The sequence below is a fragment of the Callorhinus ursinus genome, unplaced genomic scaffold (assembly GCF_003265705.2).
Source record: "Callorhinus ursinus isolate GAN/ISIS: 27379988/994484 unplaced genomic scaffold, GSC_fseal_2.0 scaffold6, whole genome shotgun sequence".
NCBI classification, from domain to species: Eukaryota; Metazoa; Chordata; class Mammalia; order Carnivora; family Otariidae; genus Callorhinus; species Callorhinus ursinus.
The window spans coordinates 65106071-65126437 of NW_027397068.1; the positions used below are offsets into that span (position 1 = coordinate 65106071).

At 46.7% G+C, this 20367-nt stretch overlaps 1 protein-coding gene across 3 annotated transcripts in view; it reads left to right on the forward strand.

The window, feature by feature from the left end:
- MTHFD1L (methylenetetrahydrofolate dehydrogenase (NADP+ dependent) 1 like) overlaps positions 1-11069 on the forward strand; it is a 185235-nt gene extending 174166 nt beyond the window's left edge. Inside the window, exons 27-28 of one of the 3 annotated variants that reach the window (XM_025866325.2) lie at positions 3869-3989; positions 10702-11069. In XM_025866325.2, the coding sequence (XP_025722110.1) occupies positions 3869-3958 (90 nt within the window). In that variant the 3' untranslated portion in view covers positions 3959-3989; positions 10702-11069. Of the gene's footprint in view, positions 1-3868; positions 3990-8825; positions 10143-10180 lie in introns of those variants that run through there. The other 2 variants (XM_073894090.1, XM_073894091.1) reach the window with 2 other exon arrangements.
- The last annotated feature ends 9298 nt before the right edge of the window (positions 11070-20367 follow it).

Consider the following 20367-nt stretch of genomic DNA (forward strand, 5'->3'; position numbering starts at 1 on the left):
CATTTTTGAAACAAGATGATATATATCAACTGTGCACTACCATCTCTTGGAGGGAGGGGAGAAGTGTGCAGAAGGGAGTCCACCTTGGATCATGAACTGCAAGAATAAAATAGTTGTGCATAAAAATACTTGTCTCTGAACCAAAATAAAACTGGATGATTTATTCAGTATGAAAAGTAGTAGATTTAAGGAGAAGTCAAAAAATTACACAAACACAACAAAACTACAACGATATGTTGGTTAAGTAGAAATTATGACTCCATCACTTTAAGAAAGAGAAGTTTTAGTAATTTTTCTACTCATGCTGAGAATATTCTTTTACTTACAATGACTACTTTGAAGTATATGAATATTTTCTCTTGAACTAGGTTTAATATATGTTTATATCATAGAACTCATCGTTTCTCCAAAATAAGCTTACCCCGAAATCAGTAAAGATTTGGAAGATTCATTGTAGTTAAAATGGGGGTCATGAAGGGCAAAAGCCCATGTTTTTCAGCCTTTGTGAAAGAATCCATTGATGCAGCGTGACAAGTAAGTACAATTTAGTGGCTCCCCCGTTATTTTAAGCAGGTGGCCTTCTTAGAGGACACGCAAATAAAGTCAGCACAGATCACCTCTGACCCAGGCGTGGGGCCAGAGGTCAACTCCCAAGGGCTGTCCAAAGTCTTTCTTCCCCATAGTGCAGTTCTGACTCTTGTCTGGGGCCACAATCCCTTGATAACAAGAGTTTTTTACTGGAGAGAATTTGATGTGAGTGTATTCGGTCTTGCTAACATAATTCCATATTGTGTCTGCTCAGCAGGAGAACTTTTATTTTAGAAGGAGATTTACTGGGAGTTAGCTCTCTGTCCATGGGGCAGGGAGTCCCTTGGCTCTTCAGACTGTGTGCTTTCCCGTCTGCTGTTGCCGGTCCTGACTCTTGGAAGTGACGATTGCACAATTGGAGGGGAACATGAGTCTTCTGATTGAACTTCTTTTCCCCCATTTGAGAGAAATGGGTTGAAAATAGAGGAAACACATTTCACACCTCCCGGCATTTAATATCTTGGCTCCTTTTAGTTCCCAGTTTTGCTCTGAAAGCATCGGAATGACCAAAAGATGCATGCTCCGTTCCGCTGCAGCCAGTAGACCAGCTCCTGGATCAACACGAACCACACTCTCCCTTTGTCAGCCTCTATCCTGCCTCAGCTAAAAAAGTTAATGATGAAGCATTGAATTTTCACGTCGGTAAAACTAGCATAAACAAGCAGGCAGGGGAGTGGTGTTCTCTGCAGTAGAAGCTGCCCCCGTGGCTTTGGTCGGACGGGCCGAGATGCACAGGGTTCTTCCTGGGCCTTCTCACCGGGTGTGGAGGCAGGCCTGCCTCCCACTGAAGTCGGCTCTGGGGCCCATAGCATGGCGGCCTCCAAAGCAGCAAAGTCTGGGTAATGTTCTTCCAACTAAATGTGCCTTCGACCCCCAGAGCTGATTCAAGGGATGGGGCAGCATGGCTGTGGCTGAATGTGATCAGACATTTCTTCAACTACAAGATGCTGGTTCCTTTTCCCAAATCCACGCCCTCCCCCCCCCCACCCACACACAGACACATTATGAAGGCATCGCCAAATGCCCACGTCAGAATGTAGTCAGGCAGGGAAACTGCTATAAAGTACCTGCTGTGGGTTATACACAGGCAACTGGCAAAAAAAAAAAAAATGGCAGCAGTTGCCACCAATGGCCTTTGTGTTTGGGGTCCCAGGGCCAGAAGAGTAAGTGTGGGCTTCTTTCTGGGGTCCCTCGGATATGTGCAGCCACTGTAGTAACCAGAGAAAAATGTCACTGCTCTGCTAGGAACAGTAACTTAACAGGGATAAGTAGCCATCCACATAAGTGAAGTTTGAAAACACAGGAAGTCATACTCCCCACCCCCCTGCACAAGCAGGCTGTGTGCCGAAACCTTATTTGTAGTTAACTGTTTGAACGCAGAGCATGTTTTCTCCAAGACATGTTACAAATGGTAGCTATATTCCAGGCAGGCCTCAGAAGCCTTTTTAGTCCATAATATACCTAAAGTACAGTCCTGTGCAATTAGCAAGACAGGACCTAGCTGCGCCTCACAGTGGGAGAGCGTACCCCGTGGCCCCCTCACCACACTCTCGGGGAGCAGGTGGTTAGTGAGGCCAACGGGTGCATGGATGTCCCCCACCTACGGCTGTCAGGGGTGCAGCGGGCTTTCCGGTCCCTTTCCTCCTCACCGCCTCTACCGGGGGAGCCCCCTTCCCAGTGCGAAAGGAGGCCTCCTCGGCCACATTGTCCAAGCGGCGCGTATCAAGCGGACACGTGCACACGAATCACGTGGGAATTGCTAAAATTGCAGATTCTGATTCAGCAGGCCTGCGGCGGGTTCTGAGATTTGAGATTTCAAACAGGCTCCCAGTGATATCGATGCTCCTGGTCCACAGACCCGTGTACGAGAAGAGCATCGTGGACAGGCGGCGGGGGGGGGGGGGGGGGGCGCGCGCACGGCAGAGGGGGAAATGCCAAGTCAGTGCAGAAGCAAGTGAGAGAGCTGAGCTCTGTTGCCAGGTGGGAACACAAGGGCGAACCGTGGAGCTGTAAGTGCTAGCTGTTTCACAGCCTCATCTCACTAGGATGTTCTCCGGCCAGGACAGACAGGAGTTTTGCAAGGCGCGGCACTTAATCCTCGAAGAAGAGCAAAGCTAAGCACAGTCCCAGGTGTCTTTCCTCCAAACAAGTGCATGCAACATTGCTTTATGAGCATCCTTTTTGTGCAAAGTGCAATATTAAAGCATAGTAGGAAATACTAAAATAATCAATAAGGAGTAGAACCTCCAGGAGCCTCACAATCTAGGTCCTAGACTGTGTTTTAGTGTGTGTCACCGGGGGAATCCGCAGTTTTCTCCAGGATACCAAGGGTTTCTGGTGCAAGTGGGCAGAGACGCACTTTGATAAACTGGACACACTGCAGCAAAGCAGCGAGGAGTGGGGGCCTGGTTTTAATCAGTTCTCCCCCACCGACTTGCTGGATGTCCTTGAGCACATGCCTTTGTGCCTGAATGTGCTCTGTGCTATCCAGAAAGTGGGGCTGAAATTAGTACCCACCTCTCAGGGTGGTGGGGGATTTAATTAAGATAATCCGTGTAAAACCCTTAACCCACAGAGTGCCCCAGCGGTCGTGGTGGTGGTTAAATGAGTCATTTGAGGTTATAGGCCTGGAGTTCAATTTCCCATTTTGCTACTTATTACCTGTGTGACCTTGGGCAAGTGGCTTAACCTCTGTAAACCTCCGTGTCCTTCCTCGTAGCATGGAGATAATAAAAGTACCCACCTCACAGGGTTGTTAGGAGGGTCAAAAAAGGGAAATGTGGCACCACATCTGGTGCATGGTAAGCGGTCAGCAAACATCAGTTACTGTTCTTACAGCGGGCAGAGCAGCTGGTTCCAAACTGTCCTCCGAGAGTTGTAGATTTTACAAAAACGTGTCTTGGGGGTGAGGAAAAGGCTATTGTTCACTTCACCCACCCCCACTGGCCCCTTCAACCAAAGGGGTTCAACTTTTTTAAAGCTGTCATCTAGAAAGAAAGGGTTTGAAAATCAGTCTCGGAGCTGTGATGTGCTGTGGGGTCATGGGGGGAGGTAAGTGGTCTCCATTTTCAGGAAGTTGACATTTGCCTTTTCTATTTCATTTCCTAAACAAAGACTGAAATAGCAGATGGTGAATTTAGAGAGCTACAGGTACATGGGACCTAAAGTGACGGGAGGCTGAATTGAATTATGTAGATAATTCTGGTCATTAGATGTACCATGTTCGGAGTGATTGCTTGGCAGCATCTGCTAATAGCTCATGTTCTGTTTTCTCCTCTAGATGAGCACCATGCCGGGACTGCCGACCCGGCCCTGCTTCTATGATATAGATCTTGATACAGAAACAGAGCAAGTTAAAGGCTTGTTCTAAATGAACCCAACTTCCACAGGACCCAATTCAGGTAGGCTACTTGTGATTTCTACTGGTTTTTTTTCCTCCCTCACCCCCCCCAGCCAAATGTTTTTTAGTTTTATTTTGTTTTGGTTTTCTAATATGTACTACAAAATATGGTCTGATAAGTAATTTCCTGACTTGGTTACTGTGAATTCCTACCTAATAAGAGCCTGTGGCTTGGGCCACTCCTAGACGTAGATATACAGTTAGATGGGCTCCTGTCCAGTAAGTCAAATCATGTCCCCTCTGAGTATAGATTTGTTTAAGGCATCTCTTGCCACAAAAAAGGAGCCCTGTGGGGGCGCCTGGGTGGCTCAGTGGGTTAAGCATCTGCCATGGGCTCAGGTCACCATCCCAGAGTCCTGGGATCAAGCCCTGCAGCGTCAGGCTCCCTCTCCCTCTGCCCCGCCCCCTCTGCTCATGCTGTCTCTCGCTTTCTCTCTCTCAAATAAATAAATAAAATCCTTAAAAGAAAGAAAGAACCCTTAAACTCATAAGAAGAATATTTCCAGAATTAAAGCTAATAGAGTGTGCCTCTATGTTCACACGTCTACGAGGCACACAAGCCCACCCCACCCTGCGGTGGATAGTACTGAACACCGCGTATACCGTGCCTTGGCCTGTACGCGCACGCATGCGGTCAAGTTTCATTTACAAATTGGGCACAGTAAGATTAACAACGATAACTGCTGATAAAAGAGAATAATCGTAACATGCCATAACCAAAGTTATACGAATGTGCTCTTTTTCTCTCCGTCTCTCAAAACACCTTATTGTCCTGCACCCGCCCGTCTTCACGTGATGACGTGAGACGATAAAATGACTATGGCTACGTGATGCGGTGACGTGAGGCAGTGACGGCGGCGTCATGACATAGCTTTAGGCTGCTGTTGACCTTTTGACACCAGGTCAGGAGGATCATCTGCTTCCAGACCACACCGCTTGTGGATAACTAAAACCGTGGAAAGCGAATCCGCAGATGCGGGGGGACTGCTGTGTCTGCAGTCCTTTTAAAAAGCATAACTCTAGCTTCCTACCGCCCCTCTCTCGGCACAGAGTCAGACTCCCGTGACAGAGGAGTTGGCGTGCGTCCCTTCCCTAGGGCTGCCCTAACAGCTTCGCACAACGGGACAGCTCAAAACAACAGAAAAGTCTTGTCCCGCAGTTTTGAAGGCTAGAAATCCCGAGTCAAGGTGTCGGCCAAGTCATGCCCCCTCAGAGACTCCCCGTGTCTTCCCCACTTCTGGGAGCTCCCAACAATCCTTGATGTCCCTCAGCTGCAGCCGCATCACTTCGGTCTCTGCCTACCCGGCCACAGCCTCCTCCCCGTGTGTCTCTCTGTCTTCCCGTGGCAATCTCTTCTTGTAAGGACATCAGTCACATGGAGTCAGGGCCCACCTCACTGACCTCATCTTAACTCGATGACATCTACAAAGACCTTATTTCCAAATAAGGTCGCCGTCTTCAGTCCTGGGGGTCAGGACTTCAGCCTGTCTATTTGGGGACAGTTTAACCTGTAACACTCAGCTGCGGCAGAACAGATGCATTCAGCTCTTATACCACTGGAAAGACACATGGAGACGGGACAGGTCCTCTAACGCAGAGTGCCCAGTGAGTCATAGGAAGGACAGAGCAGCAGAAATGAGACCCCTTGATCACTCAGGGTCCACACAGTTTAAGGGGGGGCTGGGCTCAACTTGGAGCTCCCTTAGGCAGCCCGCAGTGGGGGTCCCTGGTCTTACTCATGTCTCCCCCTCAGTACTGCAGCCACACCTGCTGGCTACTGTCCTCGCTTCCGTTCATGAAGAGAAATGACCAACCTCCTAATCGTGCTGCCTGAAAAACTCCCCATCAGCGGTTGTAAAGGCTTGAAGCGGCTTTTCTCCATCCCATATATCAAACATGTCCTCACCATATTCTCAAAACACATTCCTTTTCCCGAACACCCCAGTGCAGTACCCCCACTCCTGTTGCTGTTCCTTAGCCCATCACGCCTCCCTCCTGCCAGTACACCTGCCAGATGAACTTGCTTGACCTAAAGAGCCTTTTCTCCAGCTGCCTGAGTGATGGCCCTGAGCCAGGCAGACAGGAGCCTCACTCTTGGGGGTTTCACGACCGGTAGTCAACATGGGGAGATGGCTTTCTCTCTCTTTTCTTTTTTTTTTTTTGGTAAGTCTTTGTTACTAAAACGCGAAAGACCTAGGCTATGATGAGAAAGGTAAGGGACCATACCTCTGTGAAATTACATTAACACAGGTGTGGGACTGTTTGGTTTTGGTGGCGTGTGGGGTTTGGTGTTGGTCCCTGAGGGGCAGGGGCTGTATTTAGCTTTAACCACAACCATGCTTCCTATCTGTGCCAGTTCTGAAAAAGAAAACTCCACAAAATGAACTCAGGGAGACTAACAAAGAAGCCTGTAAACAGGAGCCTTGATAATGGTGTCATTTGGTCTTCTCACATCAGGAACCCATTATGCTATATCGCCATGGGTCACTTTTCCCCAGAACAAGAGTGTATCATCCTTCATCTCTCGTGGATAGTGCTTTTCCAGCCTTGTGGTCCATTTTCATGTGTTCTCCAAGAAGGTGATAAAAACCCAATTTTAGACCTTAATTATTGCAGTTAAGACTCAGGTAATGCCGAGGGACGCGTCCTTCACTTTCCTGTCTCGTGCACTTAAATCCTTAGGTTTGTGTTCCCTCCGGATTTTATTGAAAGGTTGAGCAAGGGTTGGAAGCCAGGATGTTGGCCTGTGGAGATTACCTCGGTGTGCCAGGCCCTGTGCTGAGCACCTTGCATGGGTGGTCACAGCACCCCGTGGAGGCAGGTGCTTCCCCTGGGGTCTCTGAGAGGGCGTAGCTGAGGAGTGACCCTGACCCACGGGACCGTAGAGCTCTTTCCCCTGCTCGGCCCTGCCTCTCCTTCTGTAGCTGGCACGAGTCGCTTTGCCATCCCTGTCCCACGTCGTGCTGGCATCAACCCAGCGAGGTGAGCAGTTTTATTTCAGCACCACGAAAACTCTGGCCCAGGAAGGCCAGCAGCGTGCTCAAGTCACACAGCTAATAAACACAAATGCCGAGGCTCCACCAGGCCGTGCTCACTCTCTCTCGCCCCATCCTTGATGCCCAAACCAAAGGATGCCCTTTGCATCTCAGTCACAGAGTAAGTGAACTTTGGCCCATTCTAGAAGATGGTAACCAGTTATTTGAGCAGACCTATAATTTTGGGATCACTGGGTGAGCTTTTTTTTATAACAAAAGATATTTATTTGGGTGTTAAAAGCTATGACTTTGTCCAAGCTCTTTTTCGTCAAAGTATAATAGGGCTACCTCCCACTGAACTCTCTCATCGAACGTTGTTTTCTCTTCCCACTCACTCATCCAAGGCTCCTTTCTGCTTCATGAACTGCCCAATCCCGTTTCTAGGCTTGCTGAGCAGTTGTTCAAAACCCATCACTTGACTCTTGCATGCACAACTGGAAAATGGATCCGCTGTTGCAGGAGAAAACCACTATACAAAGCAAACATTCCTTCTTGGGAACTCCTCAATGTATTTTTTGCTGGTTTCTTTTGTTGTTGTTGTTGGGTGTTTTTTTTTTTTTAAGATTTTATTTATTTATATGAGAGAGAGAGAGCAAGCGAGCACAAGCAGGGGGAGCAGCAGGCAGAGGGAGAAGCAGGCTTGCCACTGAGCAAGGAGCCCGATGCAGGACTCGATCCCAGGACCCGAGATCATGACCTGAGAGATTAACTGACTGAGCCACTCAGGCACCCCCTGGACTTCTCAGTATAATGACCCCACAAAACAGTCTGTTTCCTGTGCCTTCACGCATACGGCAGTCAGGGACCACCTCTACTGACAGCCAAAGGTCTGTGGCTATTAAAAGTACAAAATATGAAAATGTGAACCTTTGGATGACAGTCAACTTAGACAAATTTGGGCATTGGAAGAGGAAATGTCCCATAGTGGTCAGACTCCAGATGGTTCCGTGCACTCGGCTGCAGTGTCCTTTGTGGCACGTGCTGCAGACATCTACCACGTGGGAGACTGCACTCCGCTGATGTCTGTTTCTCTCCTTTCCTGCTCAGCTCACTCTCTAGGAAATCGAGTGAGACTTAATATGAACAGGAGACGCCAAGAAGTCACCAGAGTTTGAGTTCTTGCTCCTTTCCAGGGCTCCCCTGTGGTGCTTTCACTATTGTCAGAAAAAGGGCCTGATTCATTCTTTTGGACAGCACCAAACAGAACTAATTAGAATAAGTTGTTTGTCCCAATGGAACGGGCCCTGCCACATTACTCTTCAGTCTTTCGTTCGGATTTTTTCCCTCCCCTTTTGGTATCTCATCCTGAACCTTTATCATACTTCTGAGTCTCAGCAGGTTTCAAGTGGACACAATAAAGTCTGGCAGATTTCCTAAAGAATTCAGATACTCCCTTCGTCCCCATGGGCAGTTAGGCTGAGTACAGCATCAGACTGACTCTAGTCCTGCTCTAGATGTTAGTTATTTACCAAAAAAGGTTTTTCTTGAAGCTCATTTCTTCCTTGAACAACTGCCTTTAGAGCAGAAATGTTTGATGATATTTAATAATCATAAATTCATCTTGAGTGTGGTTGCTGCCCAGCACTTCTATGGGCAGGGTTTGTCATCCCCAGTTTATAAACCACAAGGTTTCGGGGCTCCCGAGGGGAGCACCTGGGCTCTGTGCTTTGGGTCTTTTTTTTTTCTTTTTTAATTTAAATTTTAGTTAGTGAACATACAATGCAATATTGGTTCTGGAATAGAATTCAGTGATTCATCACTTACATATAACACTCAGTGCTCATTGAAACTATCTTTCTAAGGAACCGCTCAAAAACTGTTGATCACCATTGTGCTCCAAGAAAAAGGTCAGTGAGTGCATCATCCTGAGCCATCATCTTTGGAGTACACAGTTGGAAGCCCAAGCCACTTAAATAAAAGATGCTGGTGACTAGATCAGCCATCCTGTCTTTACCATCTCATTGACATCTGTCTAACTAAAATGGAATATTTGGAAGCTTAATAGGTGGGAAGTTCTTATTAACTCTTTTTGGGGACGCCTGAGTGGCTCAGTCAGTTAGCATCCGACTGGATTTCGGCTCAGGTTATGATCTCAGGGTCCTGAGATCGAGCCCCAAGTTGGGCTTCGCCCTGCGTAAGGAACCTGATTAAGATTCTCCCTCCCTCTGTCCCTGCTCCTGCTCATACACTGTCTCTCTCTCTCTCGCTTGCTCGCTCGCTCGCTTCTCCCCCACCCCCCCAAAAAAAGAAGAAGAAAAGAAACTTGTCTGGGCACTCTTTGATTACTTATCAGTCCCATACCAAGATAGAATGTTTCATATATTCTGTCTTCATAAAATTCTGAAATTGGTTTTGGTTTTCTGAATAACTGGTAACACTGAACAGCTGATTCCGTTTTAAATTCTCACCGTAGCTATTGCATTTCCAATTCGTGAAATCTATATTCAGACTTTCTGTACTTCTGCCAACACTCTGCCTTTTCTTAAAACATGGAACCACCTACTCTAAGCCCCTTTAAACACAAAACCACTGGATCCTGAGGTCACGTGGCTAATCAGCTGGTCTTCTACCACGTACCTCAAGTTTGGAAGGTCTTTCCAGACTTGCCCTCCTTGGGTTATTTCCAGTCCACGAAGCCCCCCACCCCCACCCCACTTCCTCCACAGGAGTCACTGAGCCTCAGGTCGAGGAGTAGCACCAGAGCGACTGAAGGAGGCTGGCCACCTCTCTGGGTGGGGGGGTCGGGGGCTACACCAGGCAAACCTCCCTTCCTCACCTCAAAAATACTTCCTTTTTGTTAATGATGATTATGCTTGCAGTACTTGTTTTCTGTTTACTTCCCTGACTTGAGTCAGATGCTAGGGGAGTATTCCGAGTTCCTGGTCCCCTGTCTTCATCCCTGTCTTCTCTTCTGAAGCTAAGCAAGCATCCTTTCTGGCTCCAGACCCCTCCCTCATCTGTGGGAGACCGACTCGCTGTATTCCAGCCAAGTGTGAACTCCTGGCCCCACAGATAAGTTCTTGCATGCATAAATTCAGATTAAAGGCCCAGTACCTGCCTTTACATTTTTTCTGCAGTGGTGACCACATATTTTCTGGAACTGAGGTGTTTGCCTTGTTTGTTCTTTCTAAAATGTAGTTTGATCACTTCTATTTCGGAAAAGATGGCGGGCTCCAGCGGCGTCCGAGACTTTGAGAGAAAACAGCAAACCTTTCAGATCAGTAAGAAGGGTCAGATCTCCTCCCTTCCATTCACGCCCTAAATGCATTTTTCAGACCTCGCTTTCTGTGCCGACCATAAAAGAGAAACCGAAATCTGAGGCGGCAGGATTCCTAATCTGAAATCCCGAGCGTTCTCACTCAGCAGGATCTTAGAGACTGTAGAGCCCAAATTTAGAATTTTGGAATTTCTGCCTGATCTTCTCAGGGGTTCCGATCGCTGCCTGTGGTGTCTACGCAGACTGGGTCACAGAGCGGTGCAGCATCGGATTTTCCACGGCTCTCGAGTAAAAAGATTCCAAACAGGGACCCCGGCCTCGGCCTCGTCTTGTGAAGAGAATCACTTATCTGCTGTTGAATTTTCTTTCGGTCTCCGGCTTTTTAGAGCCCTATTAACAGTTTAACACCACAGGGTAAGCAGCTATTCTTCAACCCCCGGAAACGTGTTTTTGTCTTCCAGGCTCGGGAAGCAGACTGCTCCTTGCCTTTCTGCTGCCGCTGGCGAAGAAAGTGAACTTGAAATATGCCTCTTACGCAACGGGGGAGAAATGGGGAAATAGGCCAAAGATTTATTCTTTGTTCAAGACTGAATTCTGTGTGCAACCGAGGACAGTGTCCAGTAAAAAGGACCTCCACCGAGTTTGAGAGAAACTAATTTATTTTCCGTTTCTGCAGAGTTTACATTATTTCCCACTGCTTACACTTCAGAAAGTTTATTTTATGGGGATGGAAGGATTAAAAGAGTGTGAACTAAAAGGTAGCGGTTTCCACTCTGGAGTTTTCTGTTTTGTCTTTGACCTGCAAATAAACACGTATCTAGAAAACCAACCAGGAAGTTTCCCAGGCCAGATAAAACTCTGCTCTCTAGAGGTAACTGTTCACGCTGGGGTGGTGACCTGACACCAGTCTTCTGGAAAATTGGGAACACAACCAGGGCTTTGGAAACCTAACAAAGAAATCACACACACACTCACACACACACTCACACACTCGCTCACACTCGCTCACATGCACTCACACACACGCACTTGCACACACTCACACTCATACTCACACACTCACTCACACACACAGAAATATCTGGCCCGTTGTGAAATCTTCTGACTGCCAGAGAGTTGTAATACCCTGGAAAACAAAGTACATTTTATATCCAGAACTGTTTTCAGTGCCAGTGAAGTTTGCATCACTTACCTAAAAACTAAAAGGCTGATGCTCATTTCTTCCCCCAGCGAATGAATCTCAATGGCCATTAAGCTCTCCAGGCCCATAGGGCAAAGGAAGGCGACTCTTAAAGGTCAGGTGTTTGGCAAATGTTTGTCCATTTGTCCAACCCTTCATTCGTAGGAAAGAATGTTCTATGGCCTGGACCCCCTTCCCGGGAGTTGCTGACCCTTTTTTGTTTCCATGTCTTCCTACAATAACAAAATTGTATAAAAGTTAAGACAAAACCAAGGATTCAGGAGCAAACAAGAAGTGATTGTCCTCGAAGCAGTATAAGTAAAATAGTCACCATAAATATCTTACATGTCCTGCAGGCACATCCTGCAGGAGACCTTGCCATCGGATCTTTCCTACATCTTCTTGCACTACACCCTTCAGTGACCCTGCTCGGTAGCTGCTCTACCCGTAATGTGTCTTTATGCACAATTTAATTTGTTCCAGAACGTAGCTTAATAACTAGAAAGCCTCGGGGCACCTGGGTGGCTCAGTCGGTTAAGCATCTGCCTTCGGCTGGAGTCATGATCCCAGGGTCCTGGGATCGAGCCCGGCATCGGACTCCCTGCTCCGCGGGGAAGTCTGCTTCTCCCTCTCCCTCTGCCACTCCCCCTGCTTATACTCTCTTGCTCACTCTCTCTCAAATAAATAAATAAAATCTTAAAAATTAAAAAATAAATTTAAAAAATAACAAGAAAGCCTCCCCACACCAAGCCTGTGTCTCAAGAACGATTTTGCTTGGTGGTTCCGAAGGGTGTGTGTGTGGCGCTCCCCGTCCCCGTCCGTTATCGGGGAGTACACCTCTGCAAACATACAACCAACTCGTCAACACTTTGAAGGTCTTAAGAGTCCACAGTAAACTTGTTCTCCATGGGATGCCCTCAGGAAGCAGTCTTGCTCAGAAAATCATTTTTAAGCAGTCGCCTTCTGTTTTTTGACTTTTCATGATTTTCCTCTGCTATTCAATTTCATTTTTGGTTTTTGAAAGTGTTTTTACAAAACATATTTTTAGAAATCCATATTCCACGGGCTTTAGACCAGAGACTTCTTCCGTTACCTCCTTTCACCAGGCAGTTAGCCAATAAATAAACAAACAAATAAATAAATAAAGCATCCCGAACACAGATGTGGGAGAGCTTTTCAAACGCTCACGGTGAACGGCCTGTAGCCCAGGTGTTGCTGGGCACCCCAAACTGTTTTCCCCTTGTGTGGCCTCATTTACCTCCCCTAGATGTCCTAAGGCGAGCTCTGATGGATTTGTTTTCTCCCATTCACTAACCTGCTACAATACACTCCTGCCAAATGATAAGAGGCCTCTAGCAGGTTAATCGACGGGCTTATCAACTCAATGGTTTGAGGCCTTCGTAGACTGGAGAAGGTATTATTTTAGGGAAGAGCTCGTTATCTACCATCTCTTCGGAGGCCAAGGCCTATGGAAAAGAAATCATACAACCTTTGACATGGTGGTTTTAAGTGAGAAATCTTCCCAAGAAGTATAGATCCTGATCTCTCTCTGCCTCTATAATTGACATGGGAGAAAGCACCAACAGACCCAAAATGGCGGGAGACCCCGGTGACCCACCCTGCCACATAGACGAGTGGGGGCTTGCTCCTACCCTGCTCGCAGTCCTGTAGCATCCACCTTGGCAAAGGTTAAGACCCAGACCAAAAGAAGCCTCTGAGAGCTCCCAGGGGAACACACCATGGGGATTAACTGATAACAGGGAGAGATGAATGCAGACTCAGGAAAGTAGCAGCCAGGCCCTTAGCCAAACTATTCTTTACTATTCTTTTTATTCTTCTATTTCTGGGGTTATTTTGTTTGTTTTAACTGGAATGTGCTGACCCTATTAAAACAATATATGAGTATTCTTCACACTAGATATTTAAAAAGAATCCTCAGGTCTGACGTTAGCCAGGTGGGTTGGTTGGTTTGTTTATAATTTACACATTCCCATAAATAAGAGTGTATATGAAACTTAGCTTATTTATTCCAGAAAAATCTGCATACACGTATTCATCCCTTGCTTTTGTATAAATGTGTATGTACGTGGGGGTACAAGTTAACTCATAATAATAAGTACATTTTTGTAGCATTTGTTACAAACCTATAATACATATCCATTGAAGAAGTTAACTACTGTGGCAGACCAGTTGGTTAGTAAACAGACCTTCATGTGGTTCCTTAAACTCTAATAGACAAACTGACCAGCCCCTCCCCAAAAAGCTCTTCTATAGCTACACTTCAAACAAGGGAGAATACACCAGAATTCAGGAGTGCATGAACTTGAATGGGGGGGGGCTCCATCTTTGTTTTTACTAACCTCTGACTGTAATGTAGCAATTCCCTCAATTACGTATGTCAGCAACAAACCACAGCAGTAAAACAGTACCTGTGTCTGCTACCGAAAGAAATCACTGGTATTTTAATATGACATTCCATTTTCTGCAGAGATTCCGGGTGGCATTGATGCTCATCAGGGCCTCAAAATGATAGCTATTAGACCACCACTACCTCGTCACCTCACATGTAAAGAAAGAGCCACGTATATTGCTATCATCAAATTTGATTACCTTTCAGTATTTTAAAAATCACATTCCACTCTCACATTGGCTTGCTTTAAACTCATACATGGCATTTAAAAACATGATTCCAGGGAGCGGTGTACAGATCTCACCACACTGGGAACGGGATCCGTGGCACAAAAAAGGTTATGATGGAATTCTAGCAGCCTACATCCTGCTTCTTTGGTAGCATTGCACTGCTCTGGGGTGTTGGCATGTCTACATTTGTGCCCCAGGTCACTCCTGAGGGTCCCTGCTCTATCCAGGGCTCCTGCTCTGAATCTTAAGATTCTAGTTCCAGGAGTAGTGCAGGCAGGCAACATAAAAGAAGCCTAACTCGGACGATATGAGAGAAGCTCTGCAAAGTGCAGAGTGCCGTGTCAGTGTAGGAAAAGGAAATCAACTTCCGAGTTCCATGACTGAAGGGCTCGTGTTGAGGTGTTCCCCACTGAATCCCCAACCCCCAGAATGATGGACGGGAGAGGGTGGTCATTGATCCATAAGTATTTTCTGAGCGCATTCACCCACCCATTCGTTGAGCCTGTGTCAGCCCACTTGAGACTGGCGTCAGAAGTGAGGCAGAGGCAGTCTTGTTGGGGACCCTGCCCTTTAATCTGTGGGGTCCCCACTAACTCCATGTAGTGGGTGTCAGGACTGAATTGAATTGAGTCGTAGGAAACCCAGCCAGGTGGTGTAGGAGACTTGGTGTGAGACCGTACACCAATGGAGGAATTCAAAACAAAAGGTCTCAGTTCATGTCAGGAGAAAATATTGAGATACATAAGCGTCAAAAGTTTCAGGGGGAAAAAAAAGTTTCAGAAATGACGGGGCAGATTTCATGGCCTCGATGGATTGCCCTGAGACCCCAGATCACGCTTAGAACCACTCTTAAAGGGAGGCCTTCATTTTCAGATTCAGTGAATTGGTCAATTAAGTTTGGTTTGACTTCAAGCCCTTATCCAACAAGAGATTGGCAACATTTCTGCTAAAGCCCATAAACTTCCCCAGAGCAAGCCAGTGTCTAGAACTCTGGGCGGATACCATTGGTGATTGGAGATGAGACAGAGCTAAATAGCCAGTGTCCCCTTACTGGGCAGTTGTTCGTGCAATATGAACTACAGATGCATCATGTTCTGAGCATGGATTAAAATAACCATAGATTCAAGAGACTGTCCAACTCATTAAGATTACTGCTGGGCCTTCCTACGGACCACAGTAAGATGTTGGTTCTATGACAGAAGGTGGATGTCACAAACCAAAAAGAACGGAGAAAATACTTGACGAAGTCAGACCACGTCATTGAGCCTTTGGCATGAGACAAAACAGAATGAAATTCTTCCTGTGATCTCAGCTTTACCATTGCAGGAAGTCATCCCAAGTCATCTAATGCTCATTCCTCTCTGCTGTGTAAGCTCTGGGGTAGGCACCCTTCCCAGGTCCAAAGTACGGTCTCCTGACCTAGCACTGTTTATAGAGTGCCAGGCTATCGGTGTGTCGTTTCAGCTATAATTTTTCATGAACCAGCACTGACTGGCCACAACTGGTGTATTCAATGTAAGCTAAGTGCATATGAGCTAGTTGAACATAGAAATAAATCCTCCCTGGGCAATTAACAGACTCCCAAGCATTTAGGCTAGTTTCATAGGTGTTTTGTTTTGTTTTGTTTTGTTTTGTTTTGTTTTTTAACTGATCCCAGGACTATCTGCATTAGAATTACCCGAGATGCTTGTTAAAAATGCAGCTCCCCGTCTCCATTTAGACCTAATAAATTGGATTCTCTGGAATCCTGGGAATCTGTATTTTGAGAAGTTCACTAAATTTTTCTCCTGCATACTAAAGTTTAAAAATTAACACCAAATCCACTTTTGTATCACCATTGTGCCTAATGCAGTGTATAACAGGTAGACGGGGCTAAAGAAATACTCATTGAAAGAATGAGTACACATTTATAGCCGTCGATCTCCTGGCCTTTTGTGGCCCTGCCTGTATGTTAGGCATCACCACTCTACCTTCTCAATTCGTGATACCTCTTCAGAACCAAGGAATTAAATGTTTTTTCACACATTTCCACCCTGCCTTATCAGCTCTGTGCTCTCTAGACTCCCAAGGCTCTCAAGTGCAATCCTTATGCCGTCTTGGCAACCACAGACCCTTAGGAAGGCTCAATGGACAATGAAGAAGTGTATGGAGTCAGTCAAATTCTGATCTCCCACCCCAGAATCTTGTCTAATAGTCCAGGATGGGTTGAGTGCCTTCCCAGGCAAGGCTCACACTGAGCTCAGTATGTTGAAGAGGACAATCGGGCTGAGGGAGGGGAGCTGGTGAAAGGGTCCCAGAAGCCACTGGAAGGATCGTGGAGGGACGGGCTGTGCTGGTGGGAGCATCTGCAAACCGCTTGGGCTGGCCCTGGAGCAATGGCTTTTCACCCATGTGCCCTACATGCATATGTACATGCATGCTTTGAGTTCATTTTCATAAAATCACACTGAGTGATTTCATAAAATCACACTGAGTGGGCTCCCCTTCTCTTCAGCACCCTAGGTTTGTATTTTTGTCTCCTGAAATGCTTTGCAAATCAAATCTTGCAGAAACTTTGTCAAACCATATTTCATCGCAGGATTAGTAGGAGACTACGGGCAGGTTTGTTCTGTTTTGGCAGGGCAGAGCCCAGAGGAGAGGGACTGAGTTTGAGGTTGGAGTGTTTATGTAACAAATCAGCTAACTCTAAATATTTCTCATGGTGGGTTAGGGACGCAAACCTTTGCCCAGCACACCACCCTGAATGTCAAATGTTTACTCAGCCCTGTGTGGGTACCTCCATTTATGTGAAAGGACGCTGCTCGTTTAAAGCCAGTTAATATTTTCAATCACACATCATGTTGCTGACATATCTTACAATAAGGATTTCAAGGACAATTTTTCAAAAACAATCAGACCCCTTAAATTCCTGTGCACACTGATGAGCAGATATATTTAATGCATGTTCATTTGGCAAAGTCATGCAATTAAGGAATTTTTCTTCTCCAGATAATTCTATGATAATTTTCCTCCAAGTCAGCCCCTCTTGATTACCTCCCCCCTTGACAGAGACAGTGTGTACCAGACAAATAGCTGAACAAACACCCTGAAGGGACTGGAAAGGCTCTCCTGGGTCCAGAACAAGCCAACTATATGAGAAGTGATGCTTTCCAACTTCATCATAGAGTTGAGAGCCAGAAAATATTTCAGGGGCTAGAGGAAAAAATGCTGAATAACTCCCCCATTCCTCCCAAGGCAGTCTATACCTTGGCTTCATTACCAAGTTTGATGTGTGAATTCCCAGACTATCAGACACCCCCCACACCCAAAGTGTGAATACAGAAATGCATTCCAGAGGCAAACGTAAATTATTTTAAATTATTCATGCTGCCTCGCTCACCATTAGAACGGATAATTGACCAACCGTAAATATGTAGAAACAGAAGCGACCGACACAGAAACATCGGCCCCAAACCACAGATGAACAGAAAACATTTGGAGGTGCCGAATAATTAGGGTGAAGGGAAGCCAAGGAAAGTGGGAGGCCCTGGTACTGAAGTGACGAGCAAGCTGGGACTGAAAACTGGAACTAGCCACAGAGACAGGAGGTGACTGAAGAGGAGGGATGGGGTTTGGCAGGAGAAGGAGGGAGCGGGGACGAGCTAGGCTGGCAGGGAAAGACAGAGCTGGGGTGGGTGCTGGTTTCTGACAGATCTGAACTCAGCGAGGCCAAAGTGACAGATGGAGCCATGGCCAATGTGAAAAAGAAAGTATGCGATGCAGGAGATGTTTGAGGGCCTCCTGGAACCACGAGACCAGGCACATGGACATACCATTTCACCTACAGCCTTCCACCCGAGGACGCCCCGCTCCTCTGCCCAGTGAACTAGGAGGGCAAATGCTCCTGCAGCTGGCGGCAAGCTGGGAGCAAGAATATGCTAACTGGTAAGTAGTTTGGGATTCCCCCGTTTTAAAAAAATTTAGAGGGTTCAAAGCAGCTGGTTAGAACACACAGGTTTGAGGAGGAAAAGACTGTGATGCCGTCCCCCCAAAACAGCCCCGTTCACCACTGCGGTGGGTTCCCATTTAAATACACGAAAGTCATCGACAATAAGAAACTCCATCCAACTCCATCCAAACCTAATGAGGTTGGCATGCAAACTGAGAATTCGAGCCCAAAATTAGCTGGCGACGTTGAGAGTTGCTAAGGAAAAATCAAGCATGAAGAGTTCAGTTCTTAGCAGATTTTGAAGTGGGAACAGGAATGTGAGCAGATGTCCCTCATCCATGCAGGCACCTAACGGTGGCTGGTAGCTCTCGGACTGAGCCAGTCAACAGCCCGGGGACTAAAGTAGAGCAGCCCCTGCTCCCCACCCCCATGCCAGGGAGGGGCAGGAACCGTCTACAAGAAGGCTCAAGGCAACCCAAACGGCAGGAGCAGGGAATCTGTGAGTAAAGGCAGGGGTCTATTTATTTAACTGCCAGAGAGATTGTCTCCAACATGTGGAAGAAGACAGTAACGAACCCGGAGCTTGTGCCCTGTCTTACAAGGCCAACAAGCTCTCCCGACCAGGACTTTAATATCAGTGTGACCCAAGTGGGCAAATGTCCTGGGAGGCAAACCCTTCTTCCTACCGTGTGAACCAGGCCCCCGCACAGAGGATGCAAAGAGGCATTGTTTGTACACACCTACCAATTCCACACCAACTCCACGTAGAAATTGGAGGCCCTGACCTTACACTGATTCTGGGCCTGAGTTAGGCGATCAAAACAGGGAAATTAATGTTACCATTGGTAATATTTCCACCTAGATAATTTTAGGCTAATGTTATTTAAAAATCTGTGATCTTGGGGCGCCTGGGGGGCTCAGCTGATTAAGCATCTGCCTTCTGCTCAGGTCGTGGTCCCGGGGTCCTGGGATCAAGCCCCGCATCAGGCTCGCTGCTTAGCGGGGAGTCTGCCTCTCCCTCTGCCCCTTCCCCTACTCATGAGTGTGCTCTCTTTCTCAAATAAATAAAATCTTTAAAAATAAATAAATACAAATTAAAAAAAATAAAATTCTATGGTCTTATGGAATCACCTCTGAATAACCATATCTGAGAGATAAATATCATCTTTTATGGAGTATTTGATTGAACCTAAGAAAAATTTTTCAGGGGAGCCTAGGTGGCTTAGTCGGTTGAGTGTCCGACTCATGATTTCAGCTCAGGTGATGATCTCAGGGTCCTAGGATCGAGCCCCACGTCAGGTTTCATGCTCAGTGGGAAGTCTGCTTGTCTCTTTCTCCCTCTGCCCCTTCCCCCACTGGAGTGTTCGCTCTCTCTTTCTCTCTCCCTCTCAAATAAATAAATCTTTAAAAAAAAAAAAAAAAAAGTGACCCAAGCTAATGTCACCTGCATTGCAGGATAAGCTAAACTAGCTTTTGCTTCCATGGCTTAACTGGTTTTGTCAAGGGATTTTCAAGTCTGGTTTCCACATTGTATTTTGTTTTAACACTGCTTAGTAGCCAACAGTAGTAGTTATTCAATTGAATGAATGAGGTAACCAATTCATTATCAACATGATATTACAATCACCCAAGATGGCAGCAGGAAGCAGGACAAAGAGCTTCTGAGTCAGGGGCCATTGGAAAAAGTATAGGCTTGCCCTGGTGGAAAATGTCATGAAGGATGGATACACTCACCTCACATGGGCCGAAGCATGTCCGGGGTCAACGGTAATGCAAAGTAAATAATTTATAAAGCTAAAGGAATTAGACATTTTCCTTAAAGATGTTCTCCATCTGCTTAAATACTGTATCCTGGTTGAGACTTGCAAGCCTGACAGAATCAGGTAACGTGCTAGAGTCTGAGTGGTGGGAAAGGGGTCTGGAGGGAGGAGCTGGGACCCAGAAAGCCCTGGAAATTGCTCACCTGCTCAGGAACCCCACCAGAGGTTGCCATGAGTGCAAATACACTCCAGGGCCTCAGTGGACAAGAAACCCCCAACATGTAGCTAACCCCTGAGGAAAGAATCCCATCTGCCTCCACAGAGGCCTCACCTTTTAGATGCGATGCCCACGGTGAAGGACCTGCGTGAGGGACGGGCCTGGGCTCTGAGGAAAACTGATGACACAGAGCCTTCCCCTGAGGCAGCCACTCTAGAACAATCTCTTCCTCCTCCTCTCAAGGTACCCTTGGAAAAGGACAGGAGAGAAAATACAGTCGTTGGTGTGCTTTATGGATGGGGATGGGGTCACTTTATTACCTGTTTGCTGAGGGTGTTTCAGTTTTAGCATGACCTTGTGAGAGCCATTCGGGGCAGACAGTAAGGCATCAAAATAACCAGG